This window comes from Andrena cerasifolii, chromosome 3, assembly GCF_050908995.1.
Source record: "Andrena cerasifolii isolate SP2316 chromosome 3, iyAndCera1_principal, whole genome shotgun sequence".
NCBI lineage: Eukaryota > Metazoa > Arthropoda > Insecta > Hymenoptera > Andrenidae > Andrena > Andrena cerasifolii.
In genome coordinates this window covers 17,052,382-17,075,325 of record NC_135120.1, presented here as the reverse complement: position 1 = coordinate 17,075,325, position 22,944 = coordinate 17,052,382, and the positions used below count along the sequence as shown (strand labels likewise).

Below are 22,944 nucleotides of genomic sequence, written 5' to 3'. Positions count from 1 at the left end.
TACACGGTAAAATTATTTTTAAAACACAAAAGGGACCAGCTGGAAGTTAAAGCATTCTCACGAGCGTCCATTAAAGAGAAAATTTGTTAACGGCCAAAGTTTTTTTCACCTGGCGTTCCGTTAAGTAGATATATGGATGTTAGCTTTGAAGTTCCGAATGAAATGTTGCCTCGGGCTTTATCGGGCTCCGAGAGCCATTCCATTTCAAACTCGTACTAGAAACACTCTTCTTTTTTTTTTTTTTTTTAGCTGGCGTTAAAAATTATGCCTGCAAAGCTGCGAGCCACGATTGAAATACGACGAGCGACCAGAGTCATTCCGATATCCCAAAGTTCTACGGAAATAAACGTTCGATCGTTTCCTACGTTCAATCGCGATTTACCGATTCATTTCGCAGCGAACGGTTCTGTGTAGCAGTATCATTTACGGAATGTTACCTGATCACGGAAACGAAGATGTATGTACGCTTGCCTCCTTGTCTGCCGCACTTCTGCCAGCTTCCCTCGGAGGTATCGATGTCAACTTTTCGTCAAATGTACTCCAGCCCCTCCCAGTTTAGGTAAAATATCGCAATTCCCGCGACGGTGGAAGAAATCGGGCGGCGAACGGGCGAAGAATCTCGACGGAGCCCGGCCGCGGAACGAGCTTCTAATCAGTCGGCGAAACAGCGATTTGCCGAGCCGAGGAGCCATCGACTTTCCTTCTGCGTACAGCACCGAATCTGGAATAATAGATGGTTTGGAGTACAAAGGCAAGAGCGTCGCTTGGACGGAGCTACCGGCTCTCCTTCCAGCGGCGATCCTTGCGCGGCCATTACGACGTGCCTGGCATTTCCCTATTACCCACGATCGCTTAATTGATCGTTAACTCCGGGCTCCTTTGATAATGAATGCGAATACGCGGTAAACTGGCAGGGAAATTTCGATTTCCGAGCAACCCTTCTCCTCTGAATATTTCATGGAAATAATCGAAATTCATTGGTTTACACTTGCCGAGGACCGACCGACCGACCGACCAACCGATCCCTTTGGTCGGCGTAGTCTAGAATCTGGAGGTGATCGCGCCTCGCGTTGCAGCGACAAACGGTCCAAGGATCGATCACCCACCGCCCCATGGAATACAGTAATTTAAGAACGCCCTGTACTATTTAGATTCCACTAGTTTACAAAATCCAAACACTTATTTTTTACCCAGACCCCACTATGAAATTCTTATGTAAGGTGGTCCCCTAAACTCAAAAATCGACATGAAAAAAATCCTATGGATACGTTCTTGAGATATCGCCCGATGAATATTTTGATAATTTTTTAAGAAGACGACCCAATGTTTCTGGCCATATCTTGCGTTGGAGTTGACCGATTTGATCGCGACAATTCTTAATTCAATTTCCTGCCACCAGATCTTTGCGTTGTAAGCGACGAACATGGCGAGAGATTTCATCAGCAGATGAAAACTATTGAGAAACGCTACCAAGGATTCTGGGATGAATCAATGATTGTAGACTACAACTGGTTCCTTGTAAGAGAAACTGATCTCAATGCGGGCAAAAGAAACAGAAAGAGCCAGAATTGTTTTTAAAAAATGATATAAAATAAAATGAAATATATTTAAATTTGTTCTCATTGAAGACAAATACGTAATTCGCCAAAAAACGGGAAGAAATGCAAAAATAGGGGAAAAGTTGAAAATAGGCACTCCCACTCTATCGCCCGTAACTTCCTTATTTGAGCATGGATTTTGCTGAAATTGGGCGTATTTTCTTCGTAAAGGTGCGCACTCTGCGTAAAAAATAAGAAACTGGACGTCACAGGATAATTTCTATGTCTTCCAGGCTATGTAGTGAATCTTCGATTTCAATTTCGGCCCCAAGACATTACATTTTTCTTAAGTTTCGCTCGATTCCGCCTAAACTATTGGTCCGATTGGAAAACACTGTAAGAACTAATTGAATGCAATTTAATTGCCTTTAATTTAGGAATTGTCGCGATTAAATCGGTCAACTCTAACGCAAGATATGGCCAGAAACGTCGGGTCGTCTTCTTAAAAAATTACCAATACATTCATCGGGCGATATCTCAAAAACGTATCCATAGGATTTATTTTCATGACGATTTTTGAGTTTAGGGGACCACCTTACATAAGAACTTCATAGTGTAGTCTGAATCAAAAGTAAGTGTGTGGATTTTGTAAACTAGTGTTCTTGCGGATTTTGCACAAGCGTAGACTTGCGTGGGCGAGTTTGACGAAAGTTTAACGATCGATAACGACCACTCTGCGCGAATAGTTTTGCCCCGTTCTCGCAGCAGAATGGAACTATCGACTCGAAGATAGACAGAGGCGCGACGCGAGGCGAAGTCCACCCGAATGAAGCGCAATGACTTCTGGAATTGGGGCAATTTTTCAAATAATTCGAAGAATTTCGAAATTTCCACCGGCCAGATAACGGCGCAGGAGGAGCTGGACGAGCGTGCGACCGGTTGCAAGTGACGGGCCAGCGTACACTTACTGCGCTCGTATCGGATTCCGATCGTTCATTCGCATTACGCAGAACTTTTTGCACGCCTACCGATGAACGGCCTCTCACATTTTTCACGGGGGTCATTTAAATACGAGGATTTGTAATTTCCATTCCGGAGCGAGGACACTCGATCATCCTAGAATCGGTAATCGCGATCGGCGATCGAGCCGTTTCGCGGGGGCGAAAGGCGAACGTGATACGTTCGCCAATAATTAAACTGCAGCTGCGAATTTCGATGAACGCGCGAATGATAAAATATTGACTCCGCGGATAGCGCGAACGCTTAACCGTTCTAACATTTTATTAGAAATCGATACCGTTGATTTCCGCCAACGAGCATGCCGAGGCTACGTTATTAAAACCAGAACTTAGTAAAATCATCTCGGCAAGTGATTCGGCGAAATGTGTGCCGCGCAAAGGATTTCGCTTTCATGGAATGATTGCAATGACTGTGCAACGAACTTGGAAGATAAATTGAGAGGATCAGGAATTGAAGCTAGGGGGGTGAAAACGAGGGTGGGGAAAGTAAGAGGGAAAATAGACTGGTACATTAAATATCTAATGAATCGGTGTAGCAGTCGAGTTGTTATCCGAAGGCAGTGCAGTGTAGAAAATATCTGGAAATTGAGGAGATCATTTGCCAGGTCTTCTTCAAGATCGCATGTTAGGGTCGTCCCCATAAAACAATCGACTTAATCGTCCCCGAAGGACGGTACAGCCAGCAAGGAGCATTAAGTGCCTCCACAAAGAAACTCAATATCTCGAACGATTTCACGATGTAGCAACGTTCCGATGGCTTTGTCTTCGAAATAAAGCAGTTACGGTGAAACGGCGTACGAACCAGTATAATACCACGGCGTCTAGTCGCCAGTTCCGCGTGAATTTTGCAACTATAAAACCAGTCCGGATGGGGTAAATAACTAAATGCAACTACGTCAGTGTTTGAACGTTCAGCCGACTTACGGGGCTTCCCGTCTGCTACTTCGACACTTGCGACCGATTCTTTGGCAAACATTCGCGCTGAAATATTTAGGGAACAAAGGTGATACGGGGTCACGGGGCATGCTCTAGTTAACGATATTTCTGGAGGAGGAGGCAGATGGCTGGCAACTATTCTTCGCGCAACCGTATATTCTGCGGACGTAGGTAGGTCAGAGGGAGGTTTTAGACGTTCCTGTGGGATCGTGTAACAAGGCTGGTTCCATAAAACGATCGATGTAATCGCTCCCGCTGGACAGAGGAGCCGACCTGTAGCAATATGCTGCACCCTACGAAGGAGCGAGCTAAGCCGAAAGATTCGCTAGGACGGAGAATAGCCGCCATCCTTTTTCACCGGTGCGCCCTCCGCTCCCCCGATGCCACTTTCCTTGAAATATCACCGTGACTGGACGCAAATTCGTCTACCATAAATAACAATCGCGGAATTCCTACGGCGTCGTGGCTCGTTTTACTACCCCCCCGCCTTCCGTCCCGTCAGCTTTCACCTACGCGTGCCTACGACGCCAGCTCATGCGGTGCTAGATTCGAAGCGATTCAAAGAAATGTCTTTCCGCCTCCTAGGAACAGGGGGGTGCAATGGCCGATGCGTTATTTGTCACTAAACACGCTACGACTCCTTTCTCAGCACAGGTACCTACCAGAGTCGCAATTAAAAAGCAACACTGGTCACGGATTCGCGGAATGACGACGCCTCCGTATGTTGTTTATCGCTCGGCTCCCGAGCTTTGCCGCGATTTCGGTTTTCGGTAGGGACGATCGTTTGGCGCGATATAGCCGCGGGAAGTATAACGGTTGCCGCATATATTCCATAACCCGTAACCCCTGGCAAAATTCGGTCCGAGCGTGTAGGAGGAGCCGCCGCGAGGCGATGCATGGCTGTACGCCATAAGTTTCGCTCGTATGGAACTTTATTCCGAGGTATATCGGCAGTAAAGTTGCCTCGACTCTCCTAGAAACTGGCCGAGGGCTGCGTATCTCTTTTGCTTCGTAGGTACGATGGAGCGCCGAGCAGCGCCGCGTATCCCTTAAACGCTCGCGAACTAAAAACCTATATTTCTCAGGCTATGGACGAGTAACGCTTATTTCTCGCCGCCCCCCAGCATTCTCACTTGCTAACGAACGGTTCGCCCACCTAGAATTATTGCCACGCTCGACTGGTCGATGTACAGGCTGTTACAGAAGGGTGGGGGTTTGATCTGCACAAGACAAATGACTCGAAATTTGAATTTTTATTGACCAAAGGGGAAATAGAAGACAGATTTGTCATCGGCATTGGCCAAGGAACTGTTGAGGAGTACCTTTTATCGAAGGGCTCCGGTTTCTGTCGTAAATTCGAGGAGAGCTCGAATCGCCTCGTTTCCAACGGCGCCCAGGTACGAAACGCTTCGACGGATCGGGCGAATATTATTTTCATGAATTTCATCCCCGGCAAGAATGTTCGTCCCGCGAGGCTATACGTCTCTCCCCGAGGCCTTACCCTTTCTTTCTGCTCAGGCCAGGGAAACTGCCCTTGGCAAGACTCGGAAAATTACTCGGAATCGATTAGTGCCATGGGACGGTACATTAATCAAACCGGCAGCACAATTTCCGCGAAATACGCACCGCACGAGCGAGAGGCGGTACGTAAATACAACTGGATGAAAGAAATATGTTGACACCCTGTGCGAAGACCATATCCCCAGCCTTTCAACGCTTGTCAAAGATTTCGAAGAATCCTGCTCTACGCGTATTCGCCATATTGTTGATCTTTTTCTGCGCTTTGTACGGTACCCATTCAGCTTTTACTTTATTCCGCGATTAAGTACGTTAATCCAAGCCAATATTCTCATCCAGCGAACGAGTGGCTTGTTTGACGAGCGAAACGCATTCGCTTCAACTCATGAGGTAAAGACAGCCCATCTCAATGGTAGGGATGATAAAGTCAGTTTGCTGTAAAAATGTAATACTTTGTGAATTGTAAGTGAAACGTGTTGCTACCTTAAGGGGACTAGGCAGTCGATAAATCGATTTTTTTTATTGCATTTTCCGAAAGTACTATCTTTTCGGTGCAAACCTCTGATATGGTCTGTAAAAATTCGAGATTTTCATAAAAAAATCCGGTGACTTTTTAATTTTTCTTATGAAAGTCTCGAATTTTTACGGACCATATCAGAGGTTTGCGCCGAAATGACACATGTTCTACACTTCTTGTAATTTTTTCCAAGTCGATTTGAACCTCAATTCGCTCGCAATCAGGAAAAAGTGAAGAGAAAAAATATTCGAGAAAAACGCATTTAAAGTTTCTGGGCAAAGGCGACGCTATAGGTTGCCGCTTCATGTTTTTAACTGTCAAATCTACAATTTTGCGAATTTTACTATAAACCAAGCGGCATTTTAATGAGAAAAGATAGTACTTTCGGAAAATGCAATAAAAAAATCGATTTTTCGACTGCCTAGTCCCATTAAAACTTGGGAAATGTCACACGTACTGCTGATAGTATGGAGCAAGTGGTTTTTAGTCAAGATTATTTTGCGTGTTTTTTTTTAGTGATCCTTGAAAAGTGTGAATTTCCTGTTGCTGAGTCTTTTAAGTTAGTGTCCTTGTCGCGTGTCCCGGAGAAAGACACGTATATTTGCTCTCTTTGCTGCAAGTAATCTATGAAGCCATTACGCTGGTATATACGTACGCTTTAATGGCCTAAGGCATTTGTATCCTTCAGTGGTGTGTCGCGAATGGGCCGTAAAGAATACAAACCTTTGGGATTTTTATGTAAAATACAAAACACTCAGCTCCAAGTGGAAAGAAATTATTTTCCACGATTCTGATCTTAAATGCAATGGCATTGGAATAGAATCGCCTAAAAGTAAAACTTTCTGCATTTCAATTACTAGACATCGAGTGCTTCATCTGCAATTCATTTATCGAGCTTTTAACAAATTGTGAGCTTAGAAAAAAGTCTAATATTTCCCGTTACATCTCCTCTAAGGATATTCTAGTCGATTAATCTTGCAACAGTGTTCGAGGAGATTCAACTTCCGTGTATAATCTCCTACCCCGCCATCGGTTCTTGCCCGTTCGAAGGAAATTCATAAATTCAGCTCGTTCGTTTCGCTCCTCTATAAATCCAACTAAAAATATCCAGAAAGTCGCAAGAAACTCGTGCAACAAAGCTATAAATTTCGCAGCTCTTTGAAGAAGATTCAATACAGGTAATTAAGGGATCTCTTTCTCAGAAGATAGATATCACAGTAGGGTAATAATAATTCCATTGAAAAATGTGACGTTCCAGCTAATCTTTTACTACTTTTAATAATGGAGCGTACATATCTTAGGCACCGTTCACTCTTATATGTAGAACATCATCGTACTCTGATGGGTAAATAGAATCCGATAAACCGTATGTCTATGAACGCTAACACCGTATCTAATGTGTTCGATTTCTTCCACTGCTCATTTCATACATTTAGAACCGGAGTTATTAATCATATATGTAACTAGCTGTTATTTCGTTTTACATTGGCTTTTATGCGCTTATCTCTATGTGACTTATTCCGCCACCATATTGCGTATTGTAATTTTCTAATCTGTCCTTCGTCTCTCAGTGTATACACTGCTGTATATTGATTTATCAAAGGGCTTCCGTTTAAATAAATAAATAAACAAATATCTGGAAATAGGAATTGCAGATATTTAGAACGAATCTACGGGCCCGTGAAGCGAAAGCGAAGCAGTGTATAAATATTTTTCGTTACACCATAAATATGCATGTCAGTGGGAACGTAGAGGAGACCGTGTCAAATCGATCACCTCGAAATTTTATTCTGTCAAACGCTGGCCGTGTGCTGTGCGTCAAATTGTCACCTGTGCGCCATTGTTTTTGTTTCGCTATATGTCCCGTATAAATGGGCCACCAGGGGAGTTTGTCTTCATTTATTTGTTTAACAATCGAAGCGTTTGGGCCAGAGATAATATAAGTCCGCCATCTGTATGCTTTTCAATATATTAATCGGACGCGCGGTAAATCTCTCGAAAATATTGCGTTAGCAAACATCCATTAATAAAGGGGACCATTGAAGAATTGACTTCCGTTGGAGTAGCCGTTGCGAACGTTTCCCTTCCATGCCAATGTTCCTTCGCGGTGAAGTCCAGCCACCGAGGGATCGTCATTAACTCCTCCTTGCTTGCTGTTCTCCCCTTTCATCTCGCGATGAGAAGGTTTCTCGCGCTGGAACCTGGAAGCCTGACAGTCAATGGCTTCGACGTTTCATGGCTTCGCTCCACCGTGAAACTATTTATTGACGCGCGTACCTACCGCTCGTTTACACCTTTATTGTCGGACGCAAACGCACCCTACCGCGGAGGACTGTTCATTAATGGGTTTGTAGATTATTCCCAAGGAAGGGGATGATCTTTTTCTGCCCCCTTTTTGCAAGTCAACGCGCGCGCGATATGAACATTAAAACGTGTTTGAAAAATGGTGTCGCGATGCTCTTTGTAGTAGCGAAACATTCAGACCCTTCCCTTCCGAAGGTTTTTAAATAATCTTATATTAGTTTGCTCGATTTTGTGGTAGCCTTCGTAATATTCGGGGTTTGCTTAATGATGCTCATGCTCCAAACTTTCGGCTCATTGTCAGCCCTTAACGGATACCCGTAAGGTTACGCGTGGTCTTCGTAAAATAACGATAAATATACACTTCATTCCTCCACAAAATGCAAGTGTTAAACAGTGTTGTTAGCGACTTCCTCGATTGTTCAACGCGAATAGACCTGTATGTATTCAGGCGGACATGAGCCAAAGCTATTCCCTTTATCGAAAAGGAAGTCTGATGTTGATTAGAATGTAGAACGAGTGATGGCAGACGTTTATACGCGTTTCACCTTTTGCCGTAATTAAAGCTAAGCGCTTTGCCAGCATCGGCGTTTAACAAGCAACGCTTTTAAAAGTTCAGTCGCGGGATGTCGCTGGAGAAGCTGCCTCGAACAGAGAATAAACATCTGAACACGCTGCTTTCGATCGAACGAGAATGAAAATCGTGACGTTGACTTTCTCGCGAATCGTTCTTCGAGTATTGCACTCCACGGAAGTATAATATTATTTCTCGATTGCCCGCCCCTACGCCGGTGCCAACCCCCTCGAATAAGATGAATGGGCGCTGTCTTGGGAGCTCCGAGAAAAAAGCATTATCGCCGTAACTACTTAAGAAAAACATTATCCCGAAAAGTGACACGGGCGAGGGACGCTGAAGCCCTGAATGCAGAGTCCTTCTTAAACGCGATCTATATCCCTTTTTCATTTCACTTTTCCCCTCCTACCGTCCCCGCTCGCCGCTTCCCCTTTTGCCGTCTACGTTTCTCATCTTTCGTGAAACGATTCCGCCTCGGAGGAAGGCTCTGATGTTTCACTGACATCGCGCAATTTCCCCGCCCACTCTCCACGGCTCTCGAATTAATCGGATAATTCGCGTTTAGAGCAATTGCTTCTATTTGTTAAGGGGTTCTCGCTATCTAAATTTAATCAGATCGTTACGCCGAGCATGCTGAAACGAACAAAAGTATACGATCCCTCCAGTGGCGCCCACTATGTTGGCGCGTTTTCACGTAAATTGAAAAGTACGCTGTTCTTTCTTTATCGATCATTTGCCGACAACGCGTTTATGAAAAATGTGGCAGAGCGTAGCTGAACAATGTAGACGGGTTAAAAACTCACTTACGTTAATGCGCCGTCAGGAGAGTATCCTACGTAATTATTAATTTCTACGGGCGAAGATATATGGGACAGGAAATCGAATGACATCCTCTTCCGCGAGGATGTACCGGAAGTCCCGGACTGATAGAGGGAAATTAGAATCATCCAACGAATGTCAATGAACTGTCGACGTTCCCAACACGTTAAGCTCGTCTCCTTTTCGTGCTGTTTTCCAAAATGACAAATGAACTGTTGTTCAATCTCACAATTATATATGTAGGATAGTCGGGGTTTCACAAATAAACTAATCAGACACACCAGTGAATTTAAGTCTAAGCAATATAATAATAATAAAATGGTATAAATGAATAATTACAGCGCGACTGTGTCACTAAGTAGTAGAGCTGTTCGGGTACCTACTCGAATAAAGCGAGCCGAGCCGGGTAGGGTAGGCGTAACGTTTGCATTGTCCGAAAAAATTTGAGCTACCCGGATTTTTCGGGCCGCCCGGATTTTACGGGTATAGTGCCTATCCGAGATATAGTGACTTAGGTGTGAAGTCCCTCAGCGGGGTCTTACCCTGCTGAGTACTGGCCGCTAAACGTGCCCCCTACTACCTCTTTCAGGACTGTATTTAGAGAAGACCAGGACAAAACCGGGGCCCTAACAGAAAATAAAACAGAAATTCAAGATACGGTTTATCATTATTAAAAGACATCAATTAAGCTTTGCTACTGGCTATTAAAAATTTTCTCATATTAAATACAAATACATTTTAGTAAGGTATATGTACTGCATTAGAACAGTAATGGAGAATTTATGAATCAATATAATAATTAATCAAAGCTTGATTGATGTCTTTTCATAATGATAAACCGTATCTTTAATTTCTGTTTTATTTTCTGTTAGGGCCCCGGTTTTGTCCTGGTCTTCTCTAAATATAGTCCTGCAAGAGGTAGCATGCTCGTCAACCACTCCGTGATCGGGACGTTCACCGAGGACCACCATGGTAGTGGAGGATACCCCGCCGAGGTTCCCGAGGGCCTCGAAGGAGGGGTCAATAGGAGAATTCCTGGACCGTGGGACCACCAGAGTTAGGGAGGGGGTTGGGATCGATGGCGAACCGGGCCTGACGGCCGTTATCCCCGGGACACCCCCACAGATCTTTAAGGGGAGAACCCTGATACGGACCCCTCCCCCAGAGACGGTGAATCCCCAGAACCTACGGGGAGAAGGAGGAAGTATAGATAGGAGACTTCGTCCTCCGCCGACCTCCGTCTTCGCGCGGTAATGTATCGCATTCCGACCGCTACTACTATTCCTACATATTATAATACTATATCGCTCATTCGCTGCAACAACGACACAACTAAAAATTCGCAGTTTTTGATTTATTAGAATAGAAAAAGCGGCTGTTGTCTAACAAAACTTTTGAACCTGTTTCCCCAAATCGTGAATTGCGAGTTGTGTATTTGTTCCAGCAAATGAACGATATGTATAGCAGGCTTTCACACTGGAACAGCAGTTCCTGCGAATATCATGTGTATAAACAATTAAGGGAAGGTCCGGATTAGGCGATAGATAGACTACCTACTCTGTTTAAAGGATTAAATAACCAGTGTTTTAACAATCGTGGCGTTTCATTGTTTTAGATGCGAATATAGAAATATTTTTGAATTCACCCGCGTGGAAAACGAAAATTGGAAAAAACCAGTGAATGCAGCTACCAATAACTTTTCATTCATTCGTTTTACGAACCGTCTACACGCGCGCGTACGTATGTAAGCGACAAGCGCGTGGAATTTGTGCGTGTGTGTGTGTGTGTGTAATAAAATTGGTCAGTCGTACGAATACCTTTTTTGCAACGTCGACGCTGAAACCATTACAAAAACTTCCACGAACAAACAAAGTATGTTCAATCCATTACCGCAAATAAATCCATTGATCTCGCACTAGCTTTTGATTAATTCCTTTTCGCTGTGCGCGGCATAAAAAGAAATACGTACATTCAACGGCTCAGCCGACGTTCCCAATAATTCGATAAAGTCTTGCTAAAAATAATGGACACAGCTGAACTGATATGGTGATTATCGATGTAGGTATTACTAGCGTCCAAGAGCCGAGCACTTTGTAGAACGGAAAGCTCCACCTAATTATCGCCCGAGGCGAGAATCCACCTCTTTGTGGCTAATTACTCAAAACCAAGGGACTGCGATACACTGCTGTGAAAGGCCTGGGGAATCTTGAGGCTCGCTCGCGGACGAAACGCGAGAAATCCGCTGGACAATAAAGCGGGAGCGTGAAATTTCGGGTGACACGACGTGACACGCATAAAAGGTGCACGCTCTGTTCCAGGCCAGGCAGCGTTCAACCCTCGACGACGGCAGCAACGACAAGGACGACACCGTCAACAAACTCGTATGCAGAACGAATATTTGTTTCGACCAGAGGACAGAGAAGCAGCCAGCTAAATTACAAAGTCAACGGGCGGAGAGCCCGTGGCCTGTGTAAGACCTTTTACCCTGTTTTTTTCGGGCCAGTTCACATTTAGCCGGGGTATGTGAAAACGGAAAGGCACAGCGCAGGCAGCCACTGCGTGCTGACGCAGCTGCAAATAAAAGCTACCTGTTCATGTTCGTAAACACATCACAGCATAATAGCACCTCTTATCACGGTTTCGCCGGCCTTTCTACCGCCATGGAGAATCTGTTGTAATCATAATGTTTCAGGAGAACCGTAGAATCAGCGTTAAGCTGAGCTCTAAACGGAGCTTGTCGAACGTGCTTCTGATGTCTTATTAGTATCGCTGTATTCGCTATCGAACATGAAAGTATCGAGGAGTATGTACGCACGTTACGTGGTAGGAAGATGACTCCCAAAACTAATTCGAAACGTTTAACGCGAACTTCTCAACGAGACTTTTGCCTAGCTTTCGCATGCAAACAGGGGGTAAGCGGCCGCAGCATGCTAAAAGAGAGCCACGAGGGAATTCCTTGCGAGACTGAGTCGCCATGAATAAGAAACGACTAGTTAGCCGACTGTTTGACATCGTATTCGGAATGATTCGATGTTAAATTGAAATTCAGCACGTAACCGGTCCGCGGAGATTTTTTACGGCCCTAAGTTGGAAGCGGTGCTATACTTTTTGATTTAACATCGCCTCCCCGCAGTTACTGATGAGTTGGCGGCAGTCCAGTCGGTTGAATGCTTTCTGGAGCATCTTGTCCCTATTGTACCAACCCGCGAGCAATCTCAATAGTTTTAAATCATTTCTCGCGCGAGCTCGCGGCCGGCTGAGCCTTTGAACGTTCCTCCTCGAGCGTCTTCGAGACTTTCGCGAAAGCACTTTCGCCCAGATTCGTGTTTGAAAGGGGCGACAACCGGGCGGACACACGCTCCGGCACGCGAGGTCTCCGCAGAATTTTTCCACGACGTTGCCTTTCGAATTTACAATGCAATTATTTCCCCAAATGAAGGTACGAATCGTTAACGCAGCAGCCAACAGCACTCTAACGGCGCAAGTCATTTCTTTTAGAATACGAAACATAGAATCTATTTCTCTGGAATGAAAGCGAACTGATATTCCAATTTTCACGGAATGCACGTCCGCAATGCGTAAGTAGTTGCGCATTGTTTTTCAGCATTTCCCGAAACGTGTTAACTCTCCGCGGTTTTCTCGCAATCCTTTCAACTCAGGGCTAGCACAGTATGCTGCTGGTGTAGAAATACGAATTAATTCCACGTAATGTTTTCTGTATACACGTAATATAATGTGAATTCCAACAATGTTTGCCAGACGGAGGCTTTAACCTGAAGTTATTCTTTAGAAAGCAGTCTGTCGGCTTGTTTCGCTTTGACGCACTACTTTAATTTGCTGAACGACTGTCCACGTAATTAAAAACATTCGTAAACGGACAGTCCTGTTGTGCAGTGATAATATTTTAGAGAGCCGAGGAAAGAAAAACCCCGGTGAACTTCCTCCAAAGCACTCCATTTCAATCCTGTAAAATTGATCAAAATTGTCTAGTGTCTATATTCTGCCCCTATTTGGTTCAAACTTTCTGCAACAAAAAAATTGATCTTCATTGCAGGGGAACGAAATCTGTGTAAGTCGACTCCGTGAACACCGTATTGTGCTCCAAACGATGAGAATTAACAAGGGAACATCCCGAACCCGGTTATTCAAAAACTTCTGAAACTTTGTGAATATGTAAGGAATTTCCTCCTGATTACAACGGAATTTTTGTTTGCTGCCCACATTCCCTCTAAGGGGGTGTAATTGACCCCTGAAGATCCGGTTATTTTCCGATTTTGTGTTATAATTCGTGAACTGTAAAATATTTTTTACCAAATGCTAGATCTAATTAAAAGAAGTAACTTTTATCTTGAAACTTTTTTTCTATCTCTTACAGTTCCCGAGTTAAATCGGAAAATAGCCGAATTTTCAGGGGCTAACTTCACCCCCTTCGATTGAATTTGGGCGGCAAACAAAAATTGCGTTGTAACCAGGAGGAAATCCCCTACATATTCACAAAGTTTCAGATTTTTTTTTTAATTTTCGGGTTCGGTATCTTCCCTTGTAAGTGCTCGTGAAAATTCTACGGGACGACATCGGCAATTCCTTGGGCATCTGTCGAGATTGCGTTAGGAGTCATAAAGCAGACACGATCGAAGATCCAATTCAAGGGAATACTCCTCCGCGATTATCGTGGCCGATTTATTAGCGTAACAAGCAATCCTTGACGTTGCATAGATCATCCCTAACATCGAAATTAAGCCAGTCTAACCAATTGCCCTATTCGGTCGTCGTGGAAACGGAATTTCGAAGCTCGGCCCTTCAAACGGGCGGATATTGCCGCTCCCTAGGTTCTCGATCGTAATTACAGAAACATTAGATTCCGCGGTGACACGATGACAGCGGCGGGCGCGCGAACACCCGCCGATAACGAGAACGAAAAGCCGCGACAGGCTGCGAGCGAAAAAACTGCTTCTACGTTCACTGCCCGCCGAGATATGGGAAGAAAATGGGAAGCGGGTCGATCGAAATCGAATCTGAATAATATTTCGCTTGCTTTGTGAAAGCGCATTAGAATGGTAATCATTTATCATGCTTCATCCTTTCCCGCCGATTATTTATGCGATACAACTGTATGGAAAGGCCCTGGCCACTTTAACCTTGAACAATTTATTGGGTCGTACAAATGCGTGCACGAATACTTACCGCTTCTGGGAGCTCGCTAGGGAGCGCAAGATGATAAACGATGTCGTGATGTCTCGTGCAAACCACTCTAACTCGCCTTTCGGACAGTCCACCTTCGTTCTTTCGTCCACCTTCGCGTCCACTTTATTTTACGATTCGTTTTCAAGGGCTCACTTCTGGCTGGTTACTTTACCTCCTTTTTCGGGGATCACTAGTCCTTCCCATGTTTGAGGTATAACAGAGGTACCTGGCTAGAGCACGTACTAGCTTCAGAACACGTACTCTAGTTTGCTCTTACAAATTTGTTAATGTCACATGTATTGTCACGTTACCCCGAATAACAGAAGACCCACTCGACTCTTCGCGGTAATTTTTTGATCGCACAAATGAAGTTGTGCATCGATTAAAACACTTGGAATTCAACCGATGACAATTACATCGAAGCAGTGCTCGTCCGACATCGATTCATAAAAGTAAATGCCATGAAAACGAGACATCGATTTTACGCGGTAGGTACTTCGAACTTTACGATTCTATTAAATGTTTAATTGAATATTAGGTACTTAGATGGGGGGTAGCAAAACAGAATCGTAACGGAAGGTTTACGACGGAGATCTGTGGGGGGGATTCGGACGTGAATTTGACTTTTGTGACAAAGACGTCGGCAGTAGCTAGGGAATACAATCCCGGCCATTATTTACTATCCCGGGATTGCGGGATTCTTTAAAGTCTATCTAGGGATTCCGGGACTAATCCCGGGATTGGGTAATAGAAAATTTCAGTAGTTAAAATGATTTCTTACGTGCTGAAATTCTAAATCTTTATTTAAAGTAAACAAACTTACATTCTACCATTAGTCTGAAACATAAGCTAAACTCATTATTCATAATAAAACAGTAGAACAATGAAGAATAATAACGTCTCAATAAGTAGACAATATCAGTAAACCATTATGAAGATTTTTGGAAATGCGAACGAAGAAACAGCGAAGCACCTAAAGTACGTACATATCTACAATGTTTCGACTTTATGTGTTCAGGCAAGTAGCGATTTGCAACTCGCGCGATTTCGAAATACCGAAAAGTGAGAGTATCATTGTAAAAATAAATATGGTTCAGTTAGTTGTATGCGACTTGACATTGTTATTTAAATAAATCATTATCGTTATTATTGTCCTTATTATTATGGAATCACTATGTTTATTTATTCCGTTTATTTTTATATTTTTCAGGTGTTCATAAACTAATTCACGTGTTTAAAAAATCCCAAAACTCTCGGGTTTAGTTATATCAAATCCCGGGATTTTTGGAATCCAAAACACAGCCGGAATCACGGGATCCCGGGACTGTATTCCCTGGCAGTAGCCTTTCCCCCTGGTTAAACAAATAAGCGGAAGATGTACATACTTTGCGATCAGCGATACCGTGCCTGCTTCTAATGTCACGGTTAGCCAGGTTATTACACAACGATATCACTCGCTGGGAATCCAATTTCGGCCAGATGATATAATAGATTTCCGGTGGCCTAGTTCAGCCAGCAATTTATAGACAAGGATTTAACTCGAAATTAAAACTGCACCGCCCTGTGAAGGGAGCAAGGTTCCATCGCGGCGACCTCCGAGCTCCGTACCAAATTACGGTGAAAAACCAAAAAGTCCTCGGCCAATCGTGGGTCGGCGCTCCAAGTTCTCGAAATCGGGAAGATACCGAGAATCCCCGCGTACCGCGCAAGATTCGCTGACACTGAAATACGATGTCCATTTAGGATTTTACTGTGAATTGGAAATGCCCGGTTTCGCGGGCTAAGGAACGCTTTATGAAACTAAAGTATGACGTTCGCTTCCAGACCCGGGCAGGGATAAAATGCGGCCGTAACGAGTACCATTAGTACCTTGGCGTAACATATTACCGGGTGGCTTTTCACTTTTCAGTGCGCGGAACGCGGATCGTTTAATGTATCGAGATTGAAAATCGCGTACATGCGTTCGGCAGTGGACTCGCGATAAATTAGTCGGACGGCCGGCGATTTATTCGCGGCATTTGAACGTCGCGAACGGTATCGGGTGTTTAAGATTCGACGGGAAAAAAAAGTGACAGAACGTTGCTTCGCCAAATGGAGGCACGGTGATACGTGGTTTGTAAATGGGACACCGAAAGGTCGAAGTTGATGTCTCTCTCGTTAACGTAACATCAATATTTCTCGCAGGCTCCTTATCCGATCCCGACTAAATCCGATAACAAAGGACAAGGCAATTCGTCCGCCGACGCTTATAATAGGACCCGCGAGCCATTGTCTCGATGGAATAAAAAGTGGAGGAGACTTTTTCTATCAGGCCTGTGACAAACGTATCTGAAGAGCGTCTCATCAGCGAGCACGGTCGCTGGGTCTCTTCTCCTCTTTCTTCCCGTCGCCTCTTCCCTGCTCGTCTCTGCCTCTCTCGCTTAGCGTGCAATGTTTGCAGAAGCCTGTGGGCTTCTGGTGGTCCCAGCGCGCCACGCCGCGCCTCGCCTCGCCGCGCCTCGCCGCGGCACCACGAAGACGAGCCGAGCGGAGAGAGTCCTCGTCGAGAGCAGTCTCCTTCTCCGCCTCCCCCGGCGCAGTCTACGTCTCTTTATTTCACGGCTACCTTAGAGATAAGAGCGCCACGGAATAACGGCTCTTTATTATATACGGTAATAGGCGAACTTCAAGCCTGGAACTTAACCGTGCCGCCCATTTTCCGCTGGATAAGATGCTTCCTTTACCTCGACATAGCCAGCCCTCGTAGTACCAGCCTCTGTACACCGGCTCTCGCCCTGTGTGCGCTTCCTTGCCTCCGAGCGTTCACCAGCGGATGCGCCACCTATGCGCAATGTTAAACCGACGCGAAATTATTTGCTCCGAATCGGTTCTTGATGAACTTCAACGGGGCTATCTCTAATTGGAGGATCCAAGGGATTAAAGTTAGCGGGATGTACTCTTGTACAGGCTCGAGGCTTCTGATACTCGAAAGTCGACTAAAAAATACTCGCGCGTGCAGGTGCACGTACGTGCGGACGTAATCCATTCGATGGACCTTTGGCTCTCGTGCCACCGAGGCATTGGCTCGGGTAGAACGGTTCCGAAGTAAATTGTGACCGTCTGCCGCCAGCCTCTTACGCCTTACCACTAAACGGCCCGGTTAAATGGAACCACCAGGAATAGATAATTTCCTTCCGGTTAGCTGTTCTTTGAGCAGCCACGATTAAAGGAATCGTGGCGTTTACTCGGTCCTAAGAAACGAGAGCCACTTAGACGTGATTCGCGTCTCCTCGGGAAGCTGCTCGGGTAATTCTAAGAGCATCAAATAAAGTTGAATCTCCTCCACCTTCTTGCATTAGGAAATCAGGAGCGAGGAAGCTTCCTTCGATTCGACGAGTCTCCGGATTCTAAACTTAACTTCGATCCCAATGGAGAAATATTACGCCTGCTACAAGGGTGAATAATCTCCTGCGACGAGACACTGCGCCTCGCCTAGAAAGGAGCTGTGTTATAGAATTCCATTGCTGTCGACTAACGCGCATCATATTCTTCGCAAATGTGCTTCTGAAATTTTATTAAAATTAACGCCGTAAAGTTCGCTCAGCTGCCTGGCAGGTTACACGTAACTCCGGCGGAGGGAAATACGATTTAGCCAATTTCTAGGAAAATTTCGCGTCAAAAGGCACGAGCGGTGCATAAAGCGGCAGAAAAATTGGAAAAACTAGGCGAGCAATACCCTAGAAATAAAGGGAGTTATAAAGAACGCGGAGCAAGGAACCCGGGTGGTTGGAAATTTCTGGTTACTATTCCGTGGAAAGATAATATCGAAAGATGCGGATAAGGAGGACGACTTTGAAATGGAAATTTAATCTACCGGCGTATCCGCAAGTCGAATTTTCAATGTATTAACGCGGCTGGTTCGCAACGCCCGGTGTGCCCGAGCCAACCCCATTTAAAATTTTCCAAACAGTCCTTTAAACGTTGAAATTAATCTCCGCGTAAAGCTGCTCGAGCTGCTGGATCCACCGATTTTATGGTTCAATTTGTTTCTCGAGTGTAATTGGCGGCAGACGGCCCGAACTCAACCTTACCCCGCAATTTGGGTTGAAACTTGCGTACACAGAGACAGAGGTAGTCACGCGCGAGCGTACGTACGAGTTAAGTTGCCTTCAAAGCAGGATTTACATGGATTACGTTTCTCCTCGAATTGTAGAATCTGTTCGGGGATAGCAATCTCGCTTCACTTTCGCGCGAAATCATTAAAACGCCCCTATAGAAACGAATCTGTATTTGGAAGGAATAATTCCCGCAAAATAAGGTTCGCAAGTTAGCGGGCATACAGCCCAGCGTAAGTAGTATGAGACTACGCACGGTCAGACGCGGCGCGAAGCTTGTACAGGCATTACGATACACCTTCTTTCCATTCATAAAGAACAACAGAAAGAAAGAACAGCAGCGGTACTTATGCGTTGCTCATTTTTCTCGGGTGGTCTGTTTCCATCTGCTTCCCCTGATTTCCAAGCGAAGAAAGCGCGCCCACGCGATTCTGTCGAACGAAATATTCTGGTCCTGTTGCACAACATCGAAAGTCAATCGAGCATTCCGATGAACGCAGAATCGAGCCGGGCACGTTAGGCCTGAAATATCGGTACACGCCTAACGATCCCAGGACACTGCCGGCTGAAATTTCAGACACCTAACGAGTCGCTATTGTGCGGAAGATCGATATCGAGTAATTCCATGAGTTTTTGCTGAACAATTCGTACGAGGAAATATGGAGACACTTATCGGACAAACTGATAAGAAAGGAATGGGCGAATTAGCGAGCGCTGTGTGGTCTCTTTGAAGACGTTTGAAGCGACAAACTCGCGGAGGTGTTCGGCGACGCGCGTGCCAATCCTCCGGAGACCTCTTAAACTTCTCTTTCGCCAGATAATTAGGCTTACCCCCTATAATGGAACGAGACTTCTCTAATGAATTAATTAACTGATACCAACTTAAGGTACCTACCTAGACCCACCAACTATAGGGGCAGATATTGTTAAGTGACGCGGGGGGAGAGCAAGATTAGATGGAGAAGATTAAAACGGAAGCTACAGCAATTTTGTCCTCCATCTTGCGTTCCTCGTAATTAAAGCATGGAAATCGTACGTAAGTTGTCTCTAATATCTCAATCTGTTAACACAGGGGGAAACTGTAACTGGTTGTCTCGTTAAAGCTAAATACACCACTGCTCGAAGGCTTGAGTGCACTTATTTCTCCCTTGTCCCATAGCTTAAAGCGGAACGTTCAGGGCTGCTCGTTTCTCATTAATCCATAAAACGGAAGTGTTACGATATAACTGCAAAGGCACAAACCGTTCCGTTAACAGAAATTACTGGAAGCGTAGTTCGAAGTAAAAAGGGTCGAACAGCTTTCAGTCAACGCTAATGGATGCCGTCCCGGGCAGACATTTAAACGATCCATCTTTAAATAAGAATAACGAAGTAGCCATTCTGGCAGATAGAATTAATGAATTCCAGTACCTGCGAGAAACGCCCCGGCATAAAATAGTGTTAAGAAGTCTTCGCGAAAGGAACAGAGGAAAAGTGAAAGGGGACGAATTTCTACCGCGTGCGCAATTGTTTCTCAACTGCTAAGGAAACCCATCGGTTCATTATTTCCTGGCCTAAAGTGGCTCGATCTGTCGTTGCGCCGCAATTTCGGGTGCGTACGTAGTTCGCACTATGCCCCGCGCCAACTTGGAACGCATTTCAAGAACCCACGCCGAAAGTTTTCAGAATTGCTCGCGCATTCGCGTCGCGGGAAAGTCCGTCGTAAATCGAGGTCGCTGTACATAGTTACATACACTCGCGTGTCTTCGCGTCAGCGGGACGTCGAGCGAAAACAAGCACGAATTAATTTACGAGCATTATTATACGAAAGTCTAATCTGAAAAAAAATTGATTTATTAGAATTGCCTTCTCGAAGCAGTCGCCCTAACAAACCAGCAATTATTAACCAGCGTTAGCGTACAATCTCTAGTTCGTTACAACGGCGATGCACAGGGCTGTTGAGTGCGTTCCAGAAACACGGTTCCGCGCGCTCGAAACATTCCGGCAACATTTCCCGAGATACTTGAAATTATTCGAGAATATTCTGCGTATTCGATCGTGATACCAGCAGGGCGTCTAACAAACACTCCGTCTATACTACATATAATAGTCGGTACATAGCTGGATACAGACATCTGTACTTGACACGAGCTCGTGTCCCATTCCTTAGGAATCCAGTCGGAAAGCGTTAGGGTGAGTTTAAATGCACGGTGCATAAAAAATTCCTCTGTATTTTTATTTTATTTTTTTCTATATAGAAAGGGATGAAACGGCGCCGAAAAATTGTCTGCGTTACCATCGATCATGATGTAGAAAGGAAAGGCCTTTAGAGCCAAATCGTGACGATTTTTGACAAAGCGAAAGCACTCCGTTAGATTTCACCGCCATTCTCTGTGCCTATAATTCGGTGAAAGGTGCAAGTGCTTGGTCGGAATCTAGAACGCGCGAATATATCTATTGATCTCTCTCTGCCTGTCTCTCCTCCGTTCTCTGTACCTTGCCCCTTTTCTCGCCTCTCTCTCTCTTCTCCACTTGGAATGGATCATGGAAATTGAGAAATTGGGAGACTACGATAGTCCCTCTCGCCCTACGATCGAGTGCCGCGCGAGACGTTAAAAATAATTCCCTGAAATTTTTCCAATTCGAGTCGCATTTACCGATTCAGGAATTTATCGAGGTCTTCCTCGACTGGAACAGAAAAGCGTGTATACGTAAGCTGTCGATTATACAACTCTACTTTCGACGGCTATACAAGCTTGAGGTTCCCATTACCCTTATATGTGAGTTGCGTTATTGATAGATGCGTACCTACTTCCGAGGTATACATTTGTAGATATTGATACTCGGAAACTGAAAGAGAATCGCCATATTATACCGAGTTGACTGCATCGACTAAAGCATCCAGGCCAGGGCATGCACTCTATTCAGCTAATTCATTCCACTGATTCATAGCTCGACACGAAGATCCCGATAAGCATCCCTTTATGCTGGCACATCACCGCGAGTACAACTGAAGGGCCCTTCGACAACTCGTCGACCTTTCCTTCCGTGGGTAAGCATAGAAATTGCGTAGAAAATAGACGCGCCAGTTTTAGAATCGATGCGAAATTATGCCAGTCGGCTTCTCCGAACGGTCTGCGCCAGACCACAGTTGCCATCGCTGCAAGTAGGCGCAGCTGCATATTTCTATGTAGGACGTAAACGGATAGAAATGATACCCTCCTAGCTCTGTAACGTTTATCGCGTACGATTTCGCACCGCCGTAGAACGAAATACTTTCAATGCCTTCGAGCATGTTTGGGGATTGGACAATACCTTCTGGCCGAGGCATTCAGCGACTCGACGCACCCGCGTTTGCTTGGATTAGTAGTCGATGCTTGATGGACGATAAATTTCCTTCGGACCAGAAACACGCGGGCTATTCTGAACTCTTGAATATACATATCGATCTTGCGGGGAGGGGCGTCTATATTCGCATTTTCTGCCCCGTGGAACTTGAGTCAGTCAGCCAGCCAGTCGTTGGCGGACATGCGGAAAGAACGATCTTCCAGCAGTTAGCTTCCCACGGGACCGAGGATGGTATTCTTGGAATTTTAGAAACGCGTTCGAAATTACATTATTCTTGGATTATTCTTGGCATTTGGGAAACAGAGAGGTATGCCACGATCAACTGGATATTAATTCTACCTGCGATACGCACGGCAGTGCGGCTCGGCAATAGTTGCTTAACCCTCATAAATTATACGCGCCCCGCCGCTCGGAACCACAGTCAGAAATGGAACTTTGAATATTCTCGATTTCATTGTCGAACTTCAGCGTGCCGTCTGTTGCTTTGTAGAAAATTTATGAGGATGAATAATTAGGCTAAGGTAACGAAGTTGTCCGAAAGAGCTAATTGGTCCTGCGCGGCACGTTGGATAAACAGAGGATAAGGTCAACGGCAATTAGCGGTATCGGCGGAAAGAAAGCACGTAGTTAACTGCATTTTCCATCCATACACCGGGAGAGCGGCATCCCATGCGCCGCATCGCCAACGAAATAATTATCTCTCCCCTCCGAGTTACAGCGGGATTCGCGCTTTTTCACGTCTTTATCGAGTCGCTGTGGCTCTCCGTGCGAGTGCCATCACCATTACCTCTACGGGCTAAAGATAGGAAGATCACAAGGAGTAGAGGCAAACGCGCCTTAACCGTGATGGAGCTGAACGGTAAGAAGTAAGGGGAGAAAGGAGACGACGAAACTAAAGAGCAAGAAGTAGCACTGGAAGAAGAAGAAAAAGGAAGAAGACAAAGAAGAAGAAGAAGAAGAAGAAGAAGGATCAAGGTTGAATTCACAATACCAAAGTCGAGGGTGGGGAGGGGTAGAGTAGGGAAGAAAGAGGAGGCAAATAAGAGGAAGAGGGAGATAGAAGGGAGGTGGCTGGTAAGGGTGGGCAAACGGGCTGATATATAAGCAAGCTATAGAC

General features: G+C 45.1%; 1 protein-coding gene across 1 annotated transcript in view; it reads right to left on the bottom strand.

Moving 5' to 3' along the window:
* The window catches only part of LOC143366689 (fatty acyl-CoA reductase 1), a 106,070-nt gene extending 84,687 nt beyond the window's left edge, over nt 1-21,383 (bottom strand). The window contains exon 1 of the mRNA XM_076807951.1: nt 21,355-21,383. Coding sequence (XP_076664066.1) covers nt 21,355-21,368 — 14 coding nt within the window. The 5' untranslated portion in view covers nt 21,369-21,383. The remainder of the gene's footprint in view (nt 1-21,354) is intronic.
* Nucleotides 21,384-22,944: the final 1,561 nt, after the last annotated feature.